The sequence below is a fragment of the Lagenorhynchus albirostris genome, chromosome 17 (genome assembly GCF_949774975.1).
Source record: "Lagenorhynchus albirostris chromosome 17, mLagAlb1.1, whole genome shotgun sequence".
In the NCBI taxonomy this organism is placed as follows: domain Eukaryota; kingdom Metazoa; phylum Chordata; class Mammalia; order Artiodactyla; family Delphinidae; genus Lagenorhynchus; species Lagenorhynchus albirostris.
In genome coordinates this window covers 8,225,548-8,246,174 of record NC_083111.1, presented here as the reverse complement: position 1 = coordinate 8,246,174, position 20,627 = coordinate 8,225,548, and the positions used below count along the sequence as shown (strand labels likewise).

Here is a 20,627-nt window from a genome sequence, read left to right as displayed (position 1 = left end):
AGACAATGAAGCATCCCAAATTGAGGCAGTGCACTTTGTGTGATTTTGTTTGTACAGCTTTGCTTTTACCATTTGTCCTACGGTTCTGTCTGTCCATTTTTTTTTTTTAAGTATGGTTTTTAGCACCTGTTACCATTTGTGGATTTGTTTCTTGGTTTCATTGCTCTCTTTTTTCTTTCTTTGAAAATTACTTTTTAATATTTTTATTTTTAATATTTTTTTAATTTTTTATTTTTTAATAATTTTTTTTTTCTTTTTTTCTCCCTTTTCTTCTGAGCTGTGTGACTGACGGGGGTTTGGTGCTCTGACTGAGTGTCAGGCCTGTGCCTCTGAGGTGGGAGAACCCAGTTCAGGACATTGGTCCACCAGAGACCTCCCGGCTCCAGGTACTATCAAATGGTGAAAGCTGTCCCAGAGATCTCTATATCAACATTAAGACCCAGCTCCACTCAACGACCAGCAAGCTACAGTGCTGGACACCCCATGCCAAACAACTAGCAAGAGAGGAACACAACCCCACCCATTAGCAGAGATGCTGCCTAAAATCATAATAAGGTCACGGACACCCCAAAACACACCATTGGATGCAGTTCTACCCACCAGAAACACAAAATCCAGCCTTATCCACTAGAACACAGGCACCAGTCCCCTCCACCAGGAAGCCTACCAACCCCCGAACCAACCTTACCCACTGGGGGCAGACACCAAAAACAACGGGAACTATGAACCTGCAGCGTGAGAAAAGGAGACCCCAAATGCAGTAAGTTAAACAAAATGAGAAGATAGAGAAATACACAGCAGATGAAGGAGCAAATTAAAAACCTACCAGACCAAACAAGTGAAGAGGAAATAGGCAGTCTATCTGAAAAAGAATTCAGAATAATGATAGTAAAGATGATCCAAAATCTTGGAAATAGAATGGAGAAAATACAAGAAATGTTTAACAAGGACTTAGAAGAACTAAAGACCAAACAAACAATGATGAACAACACAATAAATGAAATTAAAAATTCTCTAGAAGGAATCAATAGCAGAATAACTGAGGCAGAAGAACGGATAAGTGACCTGGAAGATAAAATGGTGGAAATAACTACTGCAGAGCAGAATAAAGAAAAAAGAATGAAAAGAACTGAGGATAGTCTCAAAGACCTCTGGGACAACATTAAACGTACCAACATTCGAATTATAGGGGTCCCAGAAGAAGAAGAGAAAAAGAAAGGACTGAGAAAATACTTGAAGAGATTATAGTTGAAAACTTCCCTAATATGGGAAAGGAAATAGTCAATCAAGTCCAGGAAGCATAGAGAGTCCCATACAGGATAAATCCAAGGAGAAACACACCAAGACACATATTAATCAAGCTACCAAAAATTAAATACAAAGAAACAATATTAAAAGCAACAAGGGAAAAACAACAAAAAACATACAAGGGAATCCGCATAAGGTTAACAGCTGATCTTTCAGCAAAAACTCTGCAAGCCAGAAGGGAGTGGCAGGACATATTTAAAGTGATGAAAGGGAAAAACCTACAACCAAGATTACTCTACCCAGCAAGGATCTCATTCAGATTTGATGGAGAAATTAAAACCTTTACAGACAAGCAAAAGCTAAGAGAGTTCAGCACCAGCAAAACAGCTTTACAACAAATGCTAAAGGAACTTCTCTAGGCAGGAAACACAAGAGAAGGAAACGACCTACAATAACAAACCCAAAACAATTAAAAAGGTAATAGGAACATACATATCGATAATTACCTTAAATGTAAATGGATTAAATGCTCCAACTCAAAGACATAGACTGGCTGACTGGATACAAAAACAAGACCAATATATATGCTGTCTACAGGAGACCCACTTCAGACCTAGGGACACATCCAAACTGAAAGTGAGGGGATGGAAAAAGATATTCCATGCAAATGGAAATCAAAAGAAAGCTGGAGTAGCATTTCTCATATCAGACAAAATCGACTTTAAAATAAAGACTATTACAAGAGACAAAGAAGGACTCTACATAATGATCAAGAGATCAATCCAAGAAGAAGATATAACAGTTGTAAATATTTATGCACCCAACATAGGACCACCTCAATACATAAGGCAAATGCTAACAGCCGTAAAAGGGGAAATCGACAATATCACAATAATAGTATGGGACTGTAACACCCCACTTTCACCAATGGACAGATCATCCAAAATGAAAATAAATAAGGAAACACAAGCTTAAAATGACACATTCAACAAGATGGATTTAATTGATATTTATAGGACATTACATCCAAAAACAACAGAATAGACTATCTTTTCAAGTGCTCATGGAACATTACCAGGATAGATCATATCTTGGGTCACAAATCAAGCCTTGGTAAATTTAAGAAGATTGAAATTGTATCAAGTATCTTTTCCAAACACAGCGCTATGAGACTAGATATCAATTACAGGAAAAAATCCGTGAAAAATACAAACACATGGAGGCTAAACAATACACTACTAAATAACCAATACACTACTAAATAACCAAGTAACCAATCTACAGATTCAATGCAATCCTTATCAAGCTACCAATGGCATTTTTCACAGAACTAGAACGAAAAATTTCACAATTTGTATGGAAACAGAAAAGACCCTGAATAGGCAAAGCAATCTTGAGAAAGAAAAACGGAGCTGGAGGAATCAGGCTCCCAGACTTCAGACTATACTACAAAGCTACAGTAATCAAGACAGTATGGTACTGGCACAAAAACAGAAATATAGATCAATGAAACAGGATAGAAAGCCCAGAGATAAACCCATGCACATATGGTCACCTTATCATTGGTAAAGGAGACAAGAATAGACAATGGAGAAAAGATATCCTCTTCAATAAGTGGTGCTGGGAAAACTGGACAGCTACATGTAAAAGAATACCTTAACACCATACACAAAAATAAACTCAAAATGGATTAAAGACCTAAATGTAAGGCCAGACACTATAAAACCCTCAGAGGAAAATATGGGCAGAACAGTCTATGACATACATCACAGCAAGATCCTTTGTGACCCACCTGCTAGAGAAATGGAAATAAAAACAAAAATAAACAAGTGGGACCTAATGAAACTTATAAGCTTTTGCACAGCAAAGGAAACCATAAACAAGATGAAAAGCCAACCCTCAGAATGGGAGAAAATATTTGCAAATGAAACAACTGAGAAAGGATTAATCACCAAAATTTACAAGCAGCTCATGCAGCTCAATATCAGAAAAACAAACAACCCAATCCAAAAATGGGCAGAAGACCTAAATAGACATTTCTCCAAAGAAGATATACAGATTGCCAACAAATACATGAAAGGATGCTCAACATCACTAATCATTAGAGAAATGCAAATGAAAACTACAATGAGGTATCACCTTACACCAGTCAGAATGGCCATCATGAAAAAATCAAACAATAAATGCTGGAGAGGGTGTGGAGAAAAGGGAACCCTCTTGCACTGTTGGTGGGAATGTAAATTGATACAGCCACTCTTGAAAACAGTATGGAGGTTCCTTAAAAAACTAAAAATAGAACTATCATACGACCCAGCAATGCCACTACTGGGCATATACCCTGAGAAAACCATAATTCAAAATGAGTCATGTACCACGATGTTTATTGCAGCTCTATTTACAATAGCCAGGACATGGAAGCAACCTAAGTGTCCATCGACAGATGAATGGATAAAGAAGATGTGACACATACATACAATAGAATATTGTTACCAAATGATTTACATACCTAATGTAAAATAGCTAGCTAGTGGGAAGCAGCTGCATAGCACAGGGAGATCAGCTCGGTGCTTTGTGACCACTTACAGGGGTGAGATAGCGAGGGTGGGAGGGAGACGCAAGAGGTAGGAGATATGGGGATATATGTATATGTATAGCTGATTCACTTTGTTGTAAAGCAGAAACTAAGACACCATTGTAAAGCAATTATACTCCAATAAAGATGTTAAAAAAAAAGAACATATATATATGGATATATATATATGAGTCACTTTGCAGTACACCTGAAACTAATAAAACATTGTAAATCAACTCTACTTGAATAAAAAGTTTTGGAAAAAAAAGAATCCATAATAACCAAATAAATAACCAAATAAATTCAGTGGAGAAATATAGGTCAGAGCAGATTTTCAGATTCAAATATTCCATGAGAATTTGCTGCAAAGATTATTCCTTTCCCACTGAATTGCCTTTGCACCTCCATTGAAAATGTTCTTATACATATGGCTCTATTTCTGAACTCTATTCAGTCCCATTGATCTGTTTATCTCTCTATATATCAATACCACATTGTCTTGATTCATCTCGTTTTATAGGAAATCTTGAAATCATAGAATTTGAAACTTCTTTTTCAGTTGTTTTTGTTATAGTAGAGATTATTTGTATTTCCATATGAATTTTAGAATTAGTTTGTTAATTTCTACCAAATAAAAAACGTGCTGAGGTTTTGACTGAGATTGTATAAAATCTATATCTTTACTTGTGGTGAACTGATGTCTTTACCATGTTGAGGCTTCTGGTCTCTGAATTTGGTGTGTCTCACTATTTAAGGGCTTTTAAAATTTCTCTCAGCGTTGTTTTATAGTTTTTCATGTACAGATCTTTCACATCTTTTGTCAGATTTAGTCCTAAGTATATTATATTTTTGGATGCAAATGTAAGTGGTATTAGTTTATAATTTCAATTTCTTCTTGTTTTTTACTGGTATGTAAGAAGAAAATTGATTTTTCTATGCTGATCTCCTATCCTGATGCCTTCCTAAACTGACTTACATATTCCATTAGTTTTCTTCAGGTTCTATCAGATGTTTACAAAGATATTTAAATACCTCTAAATAAGGACAGTTTTACTTCTTTGTTTTCAATCAGGATGCTTTTTCTCTCTTTTCCTTGCCTGATTCAGTGGGTAGAACTTATGAGAGTAGAGATCTTTGTCTTGTTCCTGATCTTTGGGGGAAAAAAATCAGCCTTTCACCATTAAGTATGATGTCAGCTGTAAATTTTTCATAGATGCTCTTTATAAGATTGAGAAAGTTTCCTTCTATTTCTACGTTACTGGGTTTTAGACTCAGTCGAAGACTGTTTCTGTGCCTAATAATATGATCATATGGTTCTTCATTTTTATTGTATTAATATTATAAATTACATTGATTGATTTTCAAATATTAAACCGACTGTGTACATTCCTGAGATAAATCTCATGATGCATTGTCCTTTGTATATATTGTTGGATTTACTTTGCTAAAACTATGTTTGGAATTTTTTACGTCTATGTTCATGAAGAAAATCAGTTTGTAGTTTTCATCTCATGTAATGTCTTTGCCTGGTTTTGGTTTCATAGTAATGCTGATTTTATAGAATGAGTTGGGTAGCAATCCCTCTTCTCTGAGAATTAATGTATTATGTATTATTTCTTCTTCAAATGTTTGGTGGAATTCACCCGTGAAATGAGTGGGCCTAGAGTTTTCTTTGTGCTAAAGTTTTTAATTACAAATCCAATTTCTTTAATTGACGTAGGATATTCAAGTTATTTATTTCTTCTTGAGTAACCTTTAGTAGTTTGTGTCTTTCAAGACTTGTGTCTATTTCATCTAATTTGTTGAATTCATTGACACATAATATTGTTCATAATATTCTCTTATTCTTTTTTTTTTCTCATTATCCTTTTAATAATTGTAGGATCTGTAGTGGCATCACCTGACTTATTCCTGATATTGGTTATTTATGTCTTCTCTCTCTTTTTCCTGATCTGTCTGGCTGGAGTTTTGTCAGTTTATTTATCTCCTCTCAAAGTCAGCTTTAATATTATTGATTTTATTATTTTTTTGCTTTCTAAGCTATTGATATTTTCTCTGACCTTTATTGTTTCCTTTCTTCTACTGCTTTAGGTTTAATTTGCTCTTCTTCTTTTTTTAGTTTTTTAAGTTGGAAGCTTGGAAAATATTCTGTGTGCCCTAGTAAAGATGTGTATTTTGCTGTTGTTGGGGAAAGTGTTCTAGAAATATCAGTTAGGTCAACTTAGTTTATACTTTGATTCACATCTTCTTTATCCTTGCTGATATTCTCTCTCCTTTTTTAATCAGTTGTTGAGTGAGCAATATCAAAATCTCTGATGGATTTGTAGATTTTTCTGTTCTCTTTATAGCTCTGTCAGTTTTTGATTCATGCATTTGGAAGCTCAGTTACTAGATGCATAAACACCTAGATTATTATGTTCTCCTAATGAATTGACTCCTTTATCCTTATGAAATGACCTTTGTCACATCTCTTCGTTGTTCCTTTTTCTTTTTCCTTTGTCTCTCTTCTTCTGGAGTAATAGAATAATTTTTATGATTCCATTTTGTCTCCTTTGTTGAGTTATTAACTATAACTCTTTGTTTTGTTACTTTAGTGATTGTTTTAGAGTTTATGGAATACATCCTTAACTCATTACAATCTACCTTCAAGTAATATTATACTACTTCACATACACTATATAGAACCTTATGATAATATACTTCCTTCTCAAGGAAGGAGAGGCTCAGAGAGTAACGACAGAACGTGAAGTGAGGAAATGGGCTGCTAAGCTAAGTCTACGTTCTTAGCCAGTGGGCCCTGCCTCTCTCTCAGAGCAAAGCTCTTCTCCTGTTGACTTAGCACAGGATAGAGAGGAAAGAATTCACAAAAATTGTGGAGCATCTCTGAACGTCCAAAGAATTTTCCCTAGAGAGGCTAAAGAGGAAGTTTTGTAGACCAAGAGTCCTTGTTTAATCTCCATGAGTACCTCCCACGGACTTGTTCACCAAACATCATTTCAACAGACTGTAGATGTACAACGCCAACATTTTCTCATTATTTAAAAACCAGCTTTCACATATGGGGTTTGAAATTTGCCTGTTTAGTGTTTATATTTTTCTTCACTCACAATATTCTGACCTGTGAAAAAAAGAATACTAAGTGGTCAAGGTGATCTTTTTAAAAAAAGCTCTTAATATCATAGAAACTATGCTTTTTGTTTAACTTTGTGTTACTCTGGAAAGCGTCTAGTATTAATTTAAAAAAAGCTTAAATGACTTGCAAAAAAACTGCTTTCTTCTCCCCTTAGAATGTGTGCCATCGTTGTCAGACGTTTTAATTTTACATATTCTCTAAAGCTTACACAACATGGTTATTGTTTTTGTTTAAACAATTATTTTATTTAAAATAATTATCTTTTAAAGACTTAAATAATAAGGAAGAAAACTGTGTTAACCCATGCAGTTACCATTTCCAGTCCTTTCATTGTTGTGTGTGTAGATCCGTATTCCCCGCTATTTTTATTTTCCTTCTGCCTGAAGGATGTCATTTAACATATCTTGCAGTGCAAGCCAGTTGGTGATGAATTCTTTCAGCTTTTGTATATTTTTGTTTTGAGAGACATTTTTGGTGGGTATAGAATTCTCAGTTGACTTTTTTTTCTGTCCGTACTTTAAAAATATTGCTTCACTCTCTTCTTCTCCCTTTCATTTTTTTCTGTTAAGAAATCTGTTATTCATATTTTTGTTCCCCTGTATGTAACATGTCTATTCTGTCTACATTTAGAGTTCTCTTTTTATCACTGGTTTTGAAAAATTTGATCTCTGTCTCTCAGGGATCACTGCCCTTCATTATCTGATGTAAGTGCCTTGCAGGCCATTGTTTCATGTATGATATGGAAGTATTTAGAAATTTGATTTTGTTTCGAAAGTATGCTCTCAACCTTAGTATTTGAAAATAACATCTCTTTCTTTGTGTTATTTCCACTACATATATTTCAGAAAGGCAATGGCTTTATTTTTCAATATGTTGAATTATAGGTTTATGTCTCTGTTATTGATCCATATTCACATTTGTCTGTAATTAAAACCTGGCCATTTAAACATGTATTTTCTACTTGTTAAAATATCAGAAATCGTTTGTCACTTTATCATCCTGCTATTGCCAGAGTAAACACAACTATCTCTCATTCTCCAGAGATCCAGATCTTTACAGTTGGGTTGCTTGTTGAAAGTTTGTGGTCATCTTATCATGTCTACCGTACTCCTACAAATCCAAATTAATACATTCTGTAATATCAGGTTTTCACTTCTGTCACACAGGGAGAAACTCCAGAGGCACTCTTGGGATTTCTGTCATTGCAATGATCAAATTGTATTGAAAGATATCCACTTGGGTTTGGCGAAATCTTTGATGTTGTCTAAAAGAATGTGAGCCAGATGTAATTTCTGTCTTAAAAGATGTAATCATCAAAACCAGTATCAGTGCTGACAAACACCAATCAGATGTGTACATCCTTGTTGACATCTGAACAATCAAGTAAAAATCAAGGTAGTGTTAGAAACTTAAGCTTACAAATACCTACATTATTCATGTGTGTAACATATATTAATCTTCAGATATATCTGAGATGTTGCAGAGCAGAGTTACCTATACTTACTTTTTTTTAGTAGAGTGTCTTGTTGCTTCCTAACCCTAACCCTAACCCTAACCCTAACCCTAACCCTAACCCTAACCCACCCGCTTCATGATTCTTATCTGATGGCGCTTGGGATTGTCTGTGTTGTCTCAGGTTCCCCTGGTGATACTGATGTGCGGACAGGCTTGAGAATTATTGTGTTATTTGACATTACTGGGAAATCAATATTTCACGGAAACAGATATTTAAACATGACTTTAAAGACCCTTAAGCACCACTTAAACAAAATTAACACAAGTTGGTAGCTACTTTTCTAAAATACTTTTTATGCCCCTCTGCCTTTTTAAATTGTATGCCGCACACAGTTTAACTTTCTTTGGTGATTAGAGACTGTCATGCCCATTTTAATGAACATCAGTTATTGTGCAGAGATACCTTTTGGGGCTGTTGAAATACGTAGCACTGTTTACCTGTACACAATTTGACCCATATTGGAATGCTATTTGAGCTGGGTTCATTTCTGATGTCTTTCTTACTTCAGTCTGTTGGCTTTTACATCCTGCTACTGAGTGTATATCTGATTCAAGCAACCCTCACTTCTTTCTGATATACTTATAATAAGGTAAAGGTGCTAGCCTCTAGAACCAGAAGATCAAGATTGTTAGAATTGTGTCTAAAATAAAATTTGGGGAAGGTGGCTATTCTCTCATGGAACAGTGAACATGGAGATGAAATTCTTAATGTCTGAATTAGCTGTTGGTAAGCCTGTGGACTGCCTTGGCACTGAAGGGGTTTCTGTTATGTATAGAAAACACATCACTTAGCATCTCTGAAATTTCTAACTTAACATATGGGGTCACATCTGTTAAAGGATTATTACTCTAGAAGGGGAGTGATGTATAATTTATTAAAATAACCCTATGGGGAGACAGCAGACTACATTTAATAAACCGGAATACTTGCTGGATCCATTGACTGCTCCCAGCTGAATCCCACATTATTTCAACAGAGGGGGCAGAGGAAAACAATTGCCCTTTATATAATGTTTACTGTGTTGTATTAGTTAGTGTCTCTCAGCAGAAAAACATTTATGTTAACTGTGGTTTAAGCTTTGAATATTGAGCTCCTGGTGGCATGTACTTGATATTTGACTCAGGAGAACAAAAGTCCGTTACTCCTTAGATGTAGGAGGAAAGGAAGGGTCCGCCTTTCTTCTTCCCTCCAGTCATCAGTAAAGGCTGGCAAGTAAGACGGTCTCCCCTGAGTTGTCAAGATTTACCTCTTCTTCCCTTACTATATACCTGCAAGGTGGATATATCACATTAGAGGAAGTGGGCTCAGAAGGGGCTCTTTTTGGATCAAACACATTAATTTTCCTTTTTCACAGTGATAACAAAGACTCCCGCCAGAAGCACTTCTGTGGCTGTCTGCCGATTGGGTTTCCCAACAGCCAATAACATGACCCACTATCGATATGAAAGCAGATTTATTTCAGACCCTCGTGTGAAGCACAGCAATAGAATACCTTGCACAATTCCCACTTGTAAATGAAAGAGAAAAGAACTGAGAGCTCCCACCAACATCCCTGCCTGTGCCTTGGAGGAGCATTGGTAGATCTGGGCTTGCTTTCCCTGTACCCAGCAGGAGGAATTTCATCAAAAACCCTAGTACTGGATTCTTGAAGTCTTGAATATTTCACTCTGTTGTTTCCTTCTTTTTTGTTATTTGCCTTAATTTATAGATTTCCTCACTGCCAGACAAATTTAGCATGGAGGTTTTTTTTCTTCCACTGAAATCTATCACTGATTTTAAAAAGAAAAGCAAAATTAACTTCCAATTGTAACATAGGAAGACTAAAATATGTAGTGGGGTCTGTCGTGGTTTAACTGCTATTTAACGTGAATAATATTGAAATTAGCATTACATGATTATTTCAAAGCTTCAGGCCGTATTTCAGATATAGAGCACGTTTTTCTTCAATGACTTATTTTGGTCTTACTCTTCCTTCCCTTAAATCATTTTGCTCTTTAGATTATTTTTTATCCAATTCCACCTTTGGATACCTATAACAAAAAGCAACCCTTCATGTTTTATGTGGTCCTGCTTGAAAACACAGTAGGGTTTAGAAGCAAAGGGAGTACAATGGGGCCCCATAGCTCCTTAGTCCTTTGTTGACCCAGGAAATACAAACGGGTTGTAGGAATGGTTTGGCAAAGTTATTAGTTGTCCAAAATCTCTGCCAGAGAAATGTTTGACCGTAGAGCAAATCTGGTATCTTAAAAAAATTAGTTCCTCAAACGTTTACTAATAAGGTAGGTCATACATATCTCCCATTTAATTAAAGAGCAGAATTTTAAAGGAAATGAAAATAAGGTATTATAGACGGAAGTCATGATTAATATTTATATGATATTTTATGTTTATGTTCCTTTATGGTTGGTAGGTAGGGGTCAGACGTTATTCCTGTTTCATGGAAGTGAGACTAAGCAAGTCACCTAAGAAAGGCAGAAGTGAGGCTCACACCCTGGCCTCCAGACTCTATACCGTGTGACCTTCCTGCTAAGCCAGGTGTCTCTGTGTAATGTGTACACGCTGGGTCTTTGAGACACAGAATGAAGGGAAATCACTGTGATTATTTAACTGCCTTTATCCTCTGAGACAAGTAGTACAAAGTTCAGCTACTTCCTTACACAACATAATACTTATACTGATCCTTAATTCCACGCTGTCGTCACTCTCCAAACATGCAGGAACACCCTGGTGTCTGAACTTTGGGCCAGATGCCGGGTATACAACAAAATGTTGTCAAAAGCATAGACACTGGAGTCAAGACAACCCCCAGCTCCAGTCTTGGCTCCTACTGTTGACAGTTTGTGCAGCCTGGGTGAGTTGCACATGTCTAGCAGGGTAAGTGATCAATGAATGTCAACTATTATTATCAGCAAATAATTTGACAAGGCACTAAGCAAGACTCAGAACATAAAAAGCAAGCTGCTTAGTGTAGTTTTTATGTTCTACTAAAATCAGCTGAACTTTGCAGTCCAAGAACTTACTGGTTAGTTGTGTCTAATATTCTGCCACTGTGTTCTAAATTCTAAATATATGGAAAAACTAGCATGGAATAAGAAATATCAGTGTTCTCTATAAAATCTTCAGTGGGGATTGTCTTGCACTTACCTTGTGTCTTTCTCTTACCTTCCTCCTCCCTCCCCTCTTTTGTTGTCTGTTGACACTTTTTGGACTAGACCTTCTTTATAAAGCACGCTATTCTCATTCTCAATTCATTCTCTATCTTGGATGCTTACAATTTTCCGACTGTTTTTTAAATAACTGATACACCTGAGTTACAAATTGACATGAATATCCCCTTCTGGAATATCTTTTTTTTTAATTGAGTTATAATTAACATATAATATTACTTTCAGGTGTACAACATAGTGATTTGATATTTTTTATACATTATGAAATGATCACCACAATAAGTTCAGTTACCATCTGTCACCATACAAGGTTGTTGCAATATTATTGACTATATTCCCTATGTGACATTCCATCCCTGTTACTTATTTATTTTACAGGTGGAAGTTTGTCCTCTTAATCCTCTTCCCCTTTTTCAGCCACCCCCTAACTCCCTCCCCTCTGGCGACCACCAGTTTGTTCTCTGTATCTGTGAGTCTGTTTCTGTCTTATTTTGTTTGTTCGTTTGTTTTGTTTTTCAGATTCCACATATAAGTGAAATCACACAGTATTTGCCCTTCTGTGTCTGACTTATTTCACTTAGCATAACACCCTCTAGGTCCGTCCATGTTGTAGCACATGGCAAGATTTCATGGAATATTCTGATTCGTTCGTGCTTGCATGTATTTATGCACATTCAGAAACATTTATTGAAGACTTTTCATGGCACAGACCATGTGCTGCGCTGGAAATAAATTATGAGGAAGACACAGTTCTTTCCTCACAAAAATTAACAATCCAGCAGTATGGGGGGTGGCGTGGGGAAGAGAGTGTACATCATATATAACCACATGGCCAACTTAAACACGGCCTGAAACTTTGCTATTTCTAGAAACAAAGTGTTGTATGAGCACAGAGGAGAAAGTTTTGTTGTTGTTGTTGTTTTTTCACGAGGATGTCTTTAGATGACTTGCTAGAGGAAATAGCATTTAAACTAGACCTTGAAGGTTGAAAGAGAGTATTCTTTGGTAGAAATAGAGGGAAGGGTTTTCCAAGCTCCCACACCCAACCACCACCAAAAAAAAAAACACCATGAGAAAAGTCACGGAAGTGTCACAAGTTCATGCGAAATTTGAGAGTCTGTGTAAAGGAAATGTAACCGCCTTGTAGGTAAGTAACAGGAGGTGAAGATAGAGTGGCTAGGAGACAGTTTGTCAAAGGCAGTAAAGCTGCTTCCAGGAAACAACTATGAAAGGCTTACTTCAAGATGTATGTATTTCTCTTGACTAAATACAACGTTTCAGATAGGTTTTGAGTCGATGGGAGAAGTTCTCATTTTCTCTCTCTCTTCCTCCCAGTAAAGTTAATTTAAGGTCCTTAATCAGCTTACAGTGTTGTATCAAGAGCAGAGGGCAGCCCCGGGCAGAGCGGCTGGTTTGGCCCTCAGCGTGGGCATCTTGAATCCCGCCTCTGGCTGGGGTGCAGGGCTACAGCTGTCCACTCTTGGTCTTGCATGTTTTCAAAAGCCCCATTCTTGCTGTGCCACCTCTTACAGGTGGGGTGTACATCCTCTCTCTACAAAACTAAAACTCCCTGAACGTGCATTTCAGGCCTCTTCTGGCTCTTAAAGCAGGTTCAGTGTCACTAAGGCCACGTACCCATATGTGGGGAGAAAGCACGTCAGTGGCCGGGGTCCCTGAGCAATACCTCCACCACTGTGAGCTTTCCAAAATTCTGGAAAGCCCGGATTCCCATAATAAGAACATATATATTGCACCAAACCATTGTATCCAAGCAGGAGGAGATTTTTAGAAAAATAAAGAAAAATAATTAATGGTGAAAAATACAATGTCCCAAACTTGGGATTGATTTACAAAATAAATACTCTTTCCTCTGCTGGGAATGCTACTTCTATCTGGGTCTATACTTAGGTCCTCGATTTCCCCAGAAAGCTTTCCCTCCCCCTTCCCAAAAAAGATGAGCACCACTCCTGGTCCGCCCTTATAATTACCCTCATTCCTCTAAGCATTCATTATCCATTTACAGCTTTCTCCCCAGTAAGACTATAGCCTCCTTGAGGAATGTTCTGTTGAATCCCCAGCACTTAGCACAATCCTTGAAACATGGTGGCTTTTTAGCAAGTAGTTGAATTGAATGAATGAATGAACCAGTGAAAAATGTGGGTCTCAGTCCAAAGCCTGGGGCCCCCTCCACTGCTTAGAGTCACACACAGAAGAGCAGCAATGGTTTCCTATACTTCAAGAGTAGTCAAATTTTTTTAAAAAAATAAAAATTAAAAGTAGGGTGCTTGGAGGGTGGAATGAATGATAAGAAAGAGACAGGAGCAGAAAAGGTAGCTGGGATATTAAATAAGGAGAGAATTTTTCTTCCTTTTTTCTTATATTTGCAGGGAGGAGCTTCTTAAGCATAGTTGAATTTGAGTAAGTTCAAATTACCTCCTGATAGGTTCATGATTGGCGGCGGAGAGCTCAAAATCAGATTTAATTTTATTTTTGAAAGAACGATGTTTTTATGCCCAAATGCTTCTCTTACTGATATACCTATCATAAGAGTCTTCATTGATTTTATTTTTTGTTGTTTGTTTTTTTGGCCACGCTGCTCGGCTTGTGGGATCTTAGTTCCCCAACCAGGGATCGAGACCTGGCCCTCTGCAGTGAGAGCTCGGAGTCCTAACCACTGGACCTCCAGGGAATTCCCGAGAGTCTTCATTGAGAATCATGTGACTTGTCTGTTCCTTATAACTTTCTTGTCAAGTCAGGTATTGAGGTGTAATTTACATATGGTAAAATCCACCTTTTGTGGTGTGTAGTTTTGACATATGCGTTGGCATCTAGTTACAATTTCTCCACCACAATTAAAATCTAGAACTTTGTATCTCAAAATTCTCTCATGCGCTTTGGAGTCAACCCCTTTTCCCACCTCCAGCCTCTGAAACCACTACTCTGTTTTCTTTCCCAACAGTTTATCCTTTTCTAAAATGCTGTGTGAAGGGAATCATCCAGTTAGTAGCTTTATGAACTTGGCCTCTTCCACCTAACGTGATGCACTTGGGAGGGATCCACACTGTTGCACGTATTCTTATCGTGGCTGAGTAGCATTGCGTTGTACGGCTCTGCCATAAACTGTCTGTCCATCCACCAGGTGATGGACGTTTGGGTTTTGTCTCCCTGTGGCTGTTACAGTGCTTCAGTGAATGCGTGCATATGAGTCACTGTGTGGACACGTGTCATCATTTCTCTTGGGCCGAGAGCCAAGAGCAGGATTACTGGGATGGCATGCAGAGGAGTTTAGTGTTTATTTTATGTGCTTGGGGGATCCATGGCGATGGGGTAACATGGACAGATTGTGTTTCAGGAAGATCCTGAGGACAATGTAGAGAGAGAACAGACTGGAACCAGGGAGACAGGTCCGGAAAGTTGCTTTTCTGTCTACCTTATGGCAGACCTTGCACCTTGCGTCACTTATCATCAGAGCGTGTCAGGGACATAGAGAGATGCAAAGATCCTGTGTCTGTTTTCATTGGTGGTCAGCTTCTCCTCATGTACCATAGTATGAAAACATCTTCTTCTGTTGACCAAGTGGAGAGCAAAGGGAGTCAACATTTAATTTTTATATAATCTACATGTATATTGTTAGTCTTTTTTCATGCCTTTAATTATTCTTTTATTTCCCTTCTTTTCCATTTCATTTGCTCTTAATGTTTCAACCACGGCAAGGGAAGTCAGGATTTGAAATGCAACGGGTCACTTTTTTTTCTTTCTTTGTGGTTTTGGAAAAGGACAAAATACTTGTAATGGCAGTGACCAAAAAGAAAAGTTCAAAGTTTTATAAAACATAAACATCTGGTTCCTAAACCACTTTTAAAAATCCAAATTCAACAAAATTAACAACCCATGGCAATACTCCTCAGTCTACTTTGAAGGATTATTAACGTGATTTAAATCAACTGAAAATTAAAAGTGCAGGATTTGCTCAGAGAACCATTTGTAGAAGAAGAAACTAAGGCCCAAAGAGCCTGAGAGAGTTTGCTCCATCCTGTCACAAGCCCTGAGACCCCACTCCTGGTTCTGCAGTAAGACCACATGTTTCCCCAGAACAAGAAGGAACAGATCTGTGTTTTTTAACAGTTGGAAAAATTGCCTTAGGCTTTTTATACACTTAAAAATAAAAATAGTCATGACAGGAATAAACTTGAATTTCAAAGAGAGGAGCAATATTAACAGCTATTAAATAGGAAGGTTTGTGAAAAGAAATTTTATGGGACAAAGTAATTTCTCTTGGTAATGAGTGCTTCAAGATTTTTAATATTCTATTTTTCGTGATGATACTGAAATGTGTTGACACTGAGTACAGTATTGCTATTTAACAAACATATTTTAATGTTAACCATGTATTTTGGATGTCCTAAGCTGCCAATAGCTTTTTTTTTCCCCCCTGTAAATAAACCTCATGTTAACTTTGACAGTGGAACATGGGAGATGCGCTTGGGAAAAGTCCTGATGCCAGCAGTAACCCTCTGCTCAGGGGCTCGCCAGGCTTTCCTGGTCCTGCTGTCGTCCTGCTGACAGACACTTCTGCAAAACCAAAGCGAGCAATTGCGAGACATAAGTCAGTGCTGGGTGACACGACACTAACTTCCACCATTTATAAACCCCCATCTCAGTCAAATGTCGGTTCATTTCCCATGTCCTCAGCACGTGAGCTAACACGTCATGGCATGCCGTCGAATGTGCCCACTAGTCACTATTTTTTCAGTCTCTGCTTTAGACATATTTTTCAACAATAGGGGGTCTTGGGGCTTGGGGGGAGGAGAAGAGAAAAGTGGAATAAATAAAAGAGAATACCAATTTTTTAAAATATATAAGGAATGATATATGTACCACATCTTCTTTATCATTCCTCTGTCAATGGACATTTAGGTTGCTTCCATGTCCTGGCTGTTGTAAATAGTGCTGCAATGAACATTGGGGTGCATGTATCTTTTCAAATTATGGTTTTCTCCAGGTATATGCCTAGGAGTTATATACGATGGAATATTACTCAGCCATAAAAAAGAACAAAATAATTCCATTTGCAGCAAATGGATGGAACTAGAGATTGTCATACTGAGTGAAGCAAGTCAGACGCAGAAAGACAAATATCATATGGTATCACTTATATGTGGAGTCTAAAAGTAGGATACAAATGAACTTATTTACAGAATAGAAGTAGAGTCACAGATGTAGAAAACAAACTATGGTTACCAAGGGGGAAGGGGTGAAGGGATAAATTGGGAGATTGGGATTGACACATACACACTGCTATATATAAAATAGATATCTAATAAGAACCTACTGTTTGGCACAGGGAACTCTACTCAATACTCTGTAATGGCCTATGTGGGAAAAGAGTCTAAAAAAAGAATGGATATATGTATCACCAATTCACTTTGCTCTACACCTGAAACTAACACAACATTGTAAATCAACTCTACTCCAGTAAACATTGAAACTATATTATATACAAGGAATGAAATGAAAACAGTGATCAAAGTGTCAGCTTTATTACTGATAAAAGTCAAATTGAAGAATGGGACTTAAATGAGCAGGAATAATAGGTTTCATAATCTTGAACCCGAGAATTGGACATACCCGCCCACTCCAGGCTGTGCAGAGCAGCCCTAGTTCCGCCATGTGGGTGGGGACCCCTCCCTGCAGGATGTGGCATCTGCTCGGCGCATTAGTGGTACACGTCCTGGGGGAAGGGAAGGGGTGGGACTGAGCTACACAAGCTTGTTGCTTCCCCCTAACTCAGTGATCAGATAAGTCACACCACCTCCCCTGTGGGGAGAGGCAGGAGGCTAAGATACTTAGGAAACTTCCCTGTTTTGGGAAACCATTCAGGTGGGAAATGTAGATGGGAGAGGGGAGGTGTCGGAGGACGGACGGAACAAAAAGTGCTCACTGAACTGAGAAGGCATCTTGAGACCGAACAACGAGGCAGGAAGCCCCGTGTAATCAGTGGATCAACTTATTACAGGGTAACTTACTCACAGGGTGGGATTGGGCAGAAAATGATCTGGAAGCATTCGCAGAGGCTATGGCCACTGGGACGATTTGATAGTTAACCTGGGGTATGGGGTGCTTGGAAATACGGCGTGTATTCCTAAGTCAAGATTTATGAGTGGGTAACTAGTCTTGTGGGCGCCCGGAATACGCCAGCAAAGGTCTCCATCATTGTTTGGAGACTAACAGAGCATAGAGGCCACCTGGTCCTAACGATGATGAAACAATATCTCTTAACCCTAAAGCCCCTGACAACAGAGAAGTGATTCACTGCACAGTACAGTCCTGGGTAGTGTCAATGGAAGGACAGGAGGAACTGTCAGGCCCAAGATGGCATCAGCCATGCTAACAGCCATAGGGGAGGTGTCAAGGGACTGACCCCTTGGAAACCTCAGTGGCCACATCTGTGAAGTTAAGTTCCCCATGTCCAAGAGGTTGGGAGAATAAAAGGAGATATGGCCTGGAGACCGGCACACAGTGAGTGCTAAAAAAAATAGTAGCGATTACTTTCAGTCTTCGGATAATTCCTCACGTTCCTTCTTCTTTACTCTGGTCACAGACTGACCAGGTTTGTTATTTGGAAACAGATGAATACAGCGCCATCCTCTGAAATAGGGCAAATCCGAGACAGAACAGATTTGTGAGCAGTAGCAAATTTCACTTTGGATCTGAGCTTGAAGCCTCTGTGTAGGCACTTGGATTTATGATTTTTGTATTTCAGGAGAAAAGTAACTAGTTAACATGGAGCTCAGTTTGGAAATTAAACCGTGGAAGCCCTTTAGAGGCTGAAGACTGACCCTGATGAGCGCAGCATGCTGGGGGGACAGGAGGAAAACCAGGAGAGCGGGCAACACAGAAGTCAAGGCGAGGGACCCTTTCAGGAAGGAGGGAGGAGTCCGCCGTGTCCGGTGCTGCAGGGGGGCCAGGTTGGATGGGAGAAAAAGGAACAGGGGGACTGGCAGAGATGGCCATACGCATTATTAGCTCTCAGATACAGAGCACTTACTGTATGTTGATCACTGTGCTAGTTGCCCACATGCAATATTATTTAATTCTCAAGAACGCTACCCCATGTTATAGATTAGGGAAGTGAGAGTCGGAAAAGTCTACCACCAGCTTGACTTAGGTCACAGATCTGGGACAGGACAGGCCCCTACCATCTGACTCTTAACCACTGAGGCTCATTCCTTGTGGACGACTCACTTTTGCCTCCGTGGTGGGTGAGGACAAAGCACTGTGGGTGGGAAGGGAGCCACGAGGGAGGGGAGGGGGGAGAGGATGGCAAGTGGGGGTGGGGAGGCTGAGGTTCGTCCTGGTTGGTTGGTTTGTTGGCTTTAGGATGGTGGAGACTTCAGCGCTATGAAACGTGGACAGGGGCTCAGAGGAAAGCCAGAGTGAGGAGGCCTACGGAGGGAGCAGAGTGCGGGCCTGTGGGGCAGGGCGGGGAGTGACCTTAGGAGGGAGAACCCCTCCTCCTGCACCTGGGGACAGAGCACAAGGAACTGAATGTGTTGGTTTAATGTCAGAGCATTAAGGAAGTTCTCCTCTGACTGTTCTCATTTCTCTCTACCTGGAACATCCGGCTTACCCTTCAGGGTCACACCTGGTCATGCTCTGAGCTCTGAGACAGGATTATCTGCTCTGGGTCCACCCCGAAGGCCCCAACCCTCCCCTGCTGGTCATGACTTCAGGCTGAGTCAGCAGGAGGAAATTCAGGTTGCGTCAAAGACATGGTGCCACTCTGCAGGGACTTATGATTTGAAAAGGGACCAAGATAAGTACATAAAAGTCCCATATATTAGGGGGAAGAACCACAGAAAAAAAAAAAAGTCATATACGTGGTGCTGAGGATTTCAGTCGTGTGATAGAGAAAACAGCACTTCTGTGAGTGATACGTGGAGTGAGTGTGGTTTTCAGCTGGTTGTTGAAGGAGGGGCGTATTTTCAGCTGACAAGGAATAAGCCATTTTACTTGGAGAAAGTAGCCTCAGAAATGGCAGGAAGCTTATTTGGGGAGCGAGGGGTGGTCCCGTCTGGCTAAAGTATGGAATATGCTGGAATTTAGGTCCAGGATGCAATGCAAGGGTCTTGAGTCCTAGACTAAGAAATCCTGCTCCCTTGAGAGTAATTTCCTACTTTTATCTGATCGGGAAACACTGTGGGTGTGTTCAGAGACAGTTGTAAGCAGCCTTTTGGGCTTAGCCAAGGAGTTGATCCTAAGAGTTTAGAAATCATACCTACCATTTTCATTCCAGAAATTAGGTCACTATCCTGAGAGTTTCAGGATACCAGAATGCACCCAGTCTCCCAAGAACACCTTCGAGCACCTGAGAAAAAGGGCCCTGACCGTCTCCCTGTGGTTTGGCAGTTACGGACTGGGTCATCCTGGGGGTTGGGAGAGCCGTGTGGGGAGCTGAGCCAGGACTGTGCTTGGTTCTCCAGTTACAGGCTCAGGACCAATGCTAGGTTTCTTACTACTTTCGTAAATCACTCTTCTCAAGAACTATTTCTAGACAAAAACATAAAATAAAAATTTAAAACCTCTTTTTCTCTTTCAGTGAAGAAAAAGAAGCCTAAACTATTAAATAAATTTGATAAGACTATTAAAGCTGAACTCGATGCTGCAGAGAAACTCCGTAAACGGGTAGGTGGTTGTTTTGCTTTTCGCAGGAACATGCGACGGTTTCTTTGTTAAATAAACTCAGCCATTACTCTTGATTTGTTTTTAAAAAAAAAAACTGTAAGAGAAACAACCTTTGAATAGAGTGGATTTTCCCCAGGCACGTCAGCATTCCATGTGAAGTGAATCAAATGAAAAGAAGAAACGGCAGCTGTAATGGCCACAGAGAAATAGAACTTTACCGTCAGGCCAGCCGACTTGGGTGTCAGCCCCTCCCATCACTGTCTACTTTGGTGGCTCTGGGCAGCTCACTGAGTCATTCTGAGCCTC

At 39.1% G+C, this 20,627-nt stretch overlaps 1 protein-coding gene across 8 annotated transcripts in view; it reads left to right on the top strand.

Annotated features, from left to right (window-relative positions):
• Window positions 1-20,627, top strand: part of ASPH (aspartate beta-hydroxylase) — a 256,661-nt gene that overhangs the window by 120,630 nt on the left and 115,404 nt on the right. For all 8 annotated transcript variants that reach the window (XR_009536458.1, XM_060128096.1, XM_060128093.1 and 5 more), the window contains one exon: window positions 20,236-20,321. Coding sequence is in view for 7 of the 8 variants with exons in the window: in XM_060128096.1 (XP_059984079.1) it covers window positions 20,236-20,321 (86 nt within the window). In the remaining variant the exon portion in view is untranslated. The remainder of the gene's footprint in view (window positions 1-20,235; window positions 20,322-20,627) is intronic.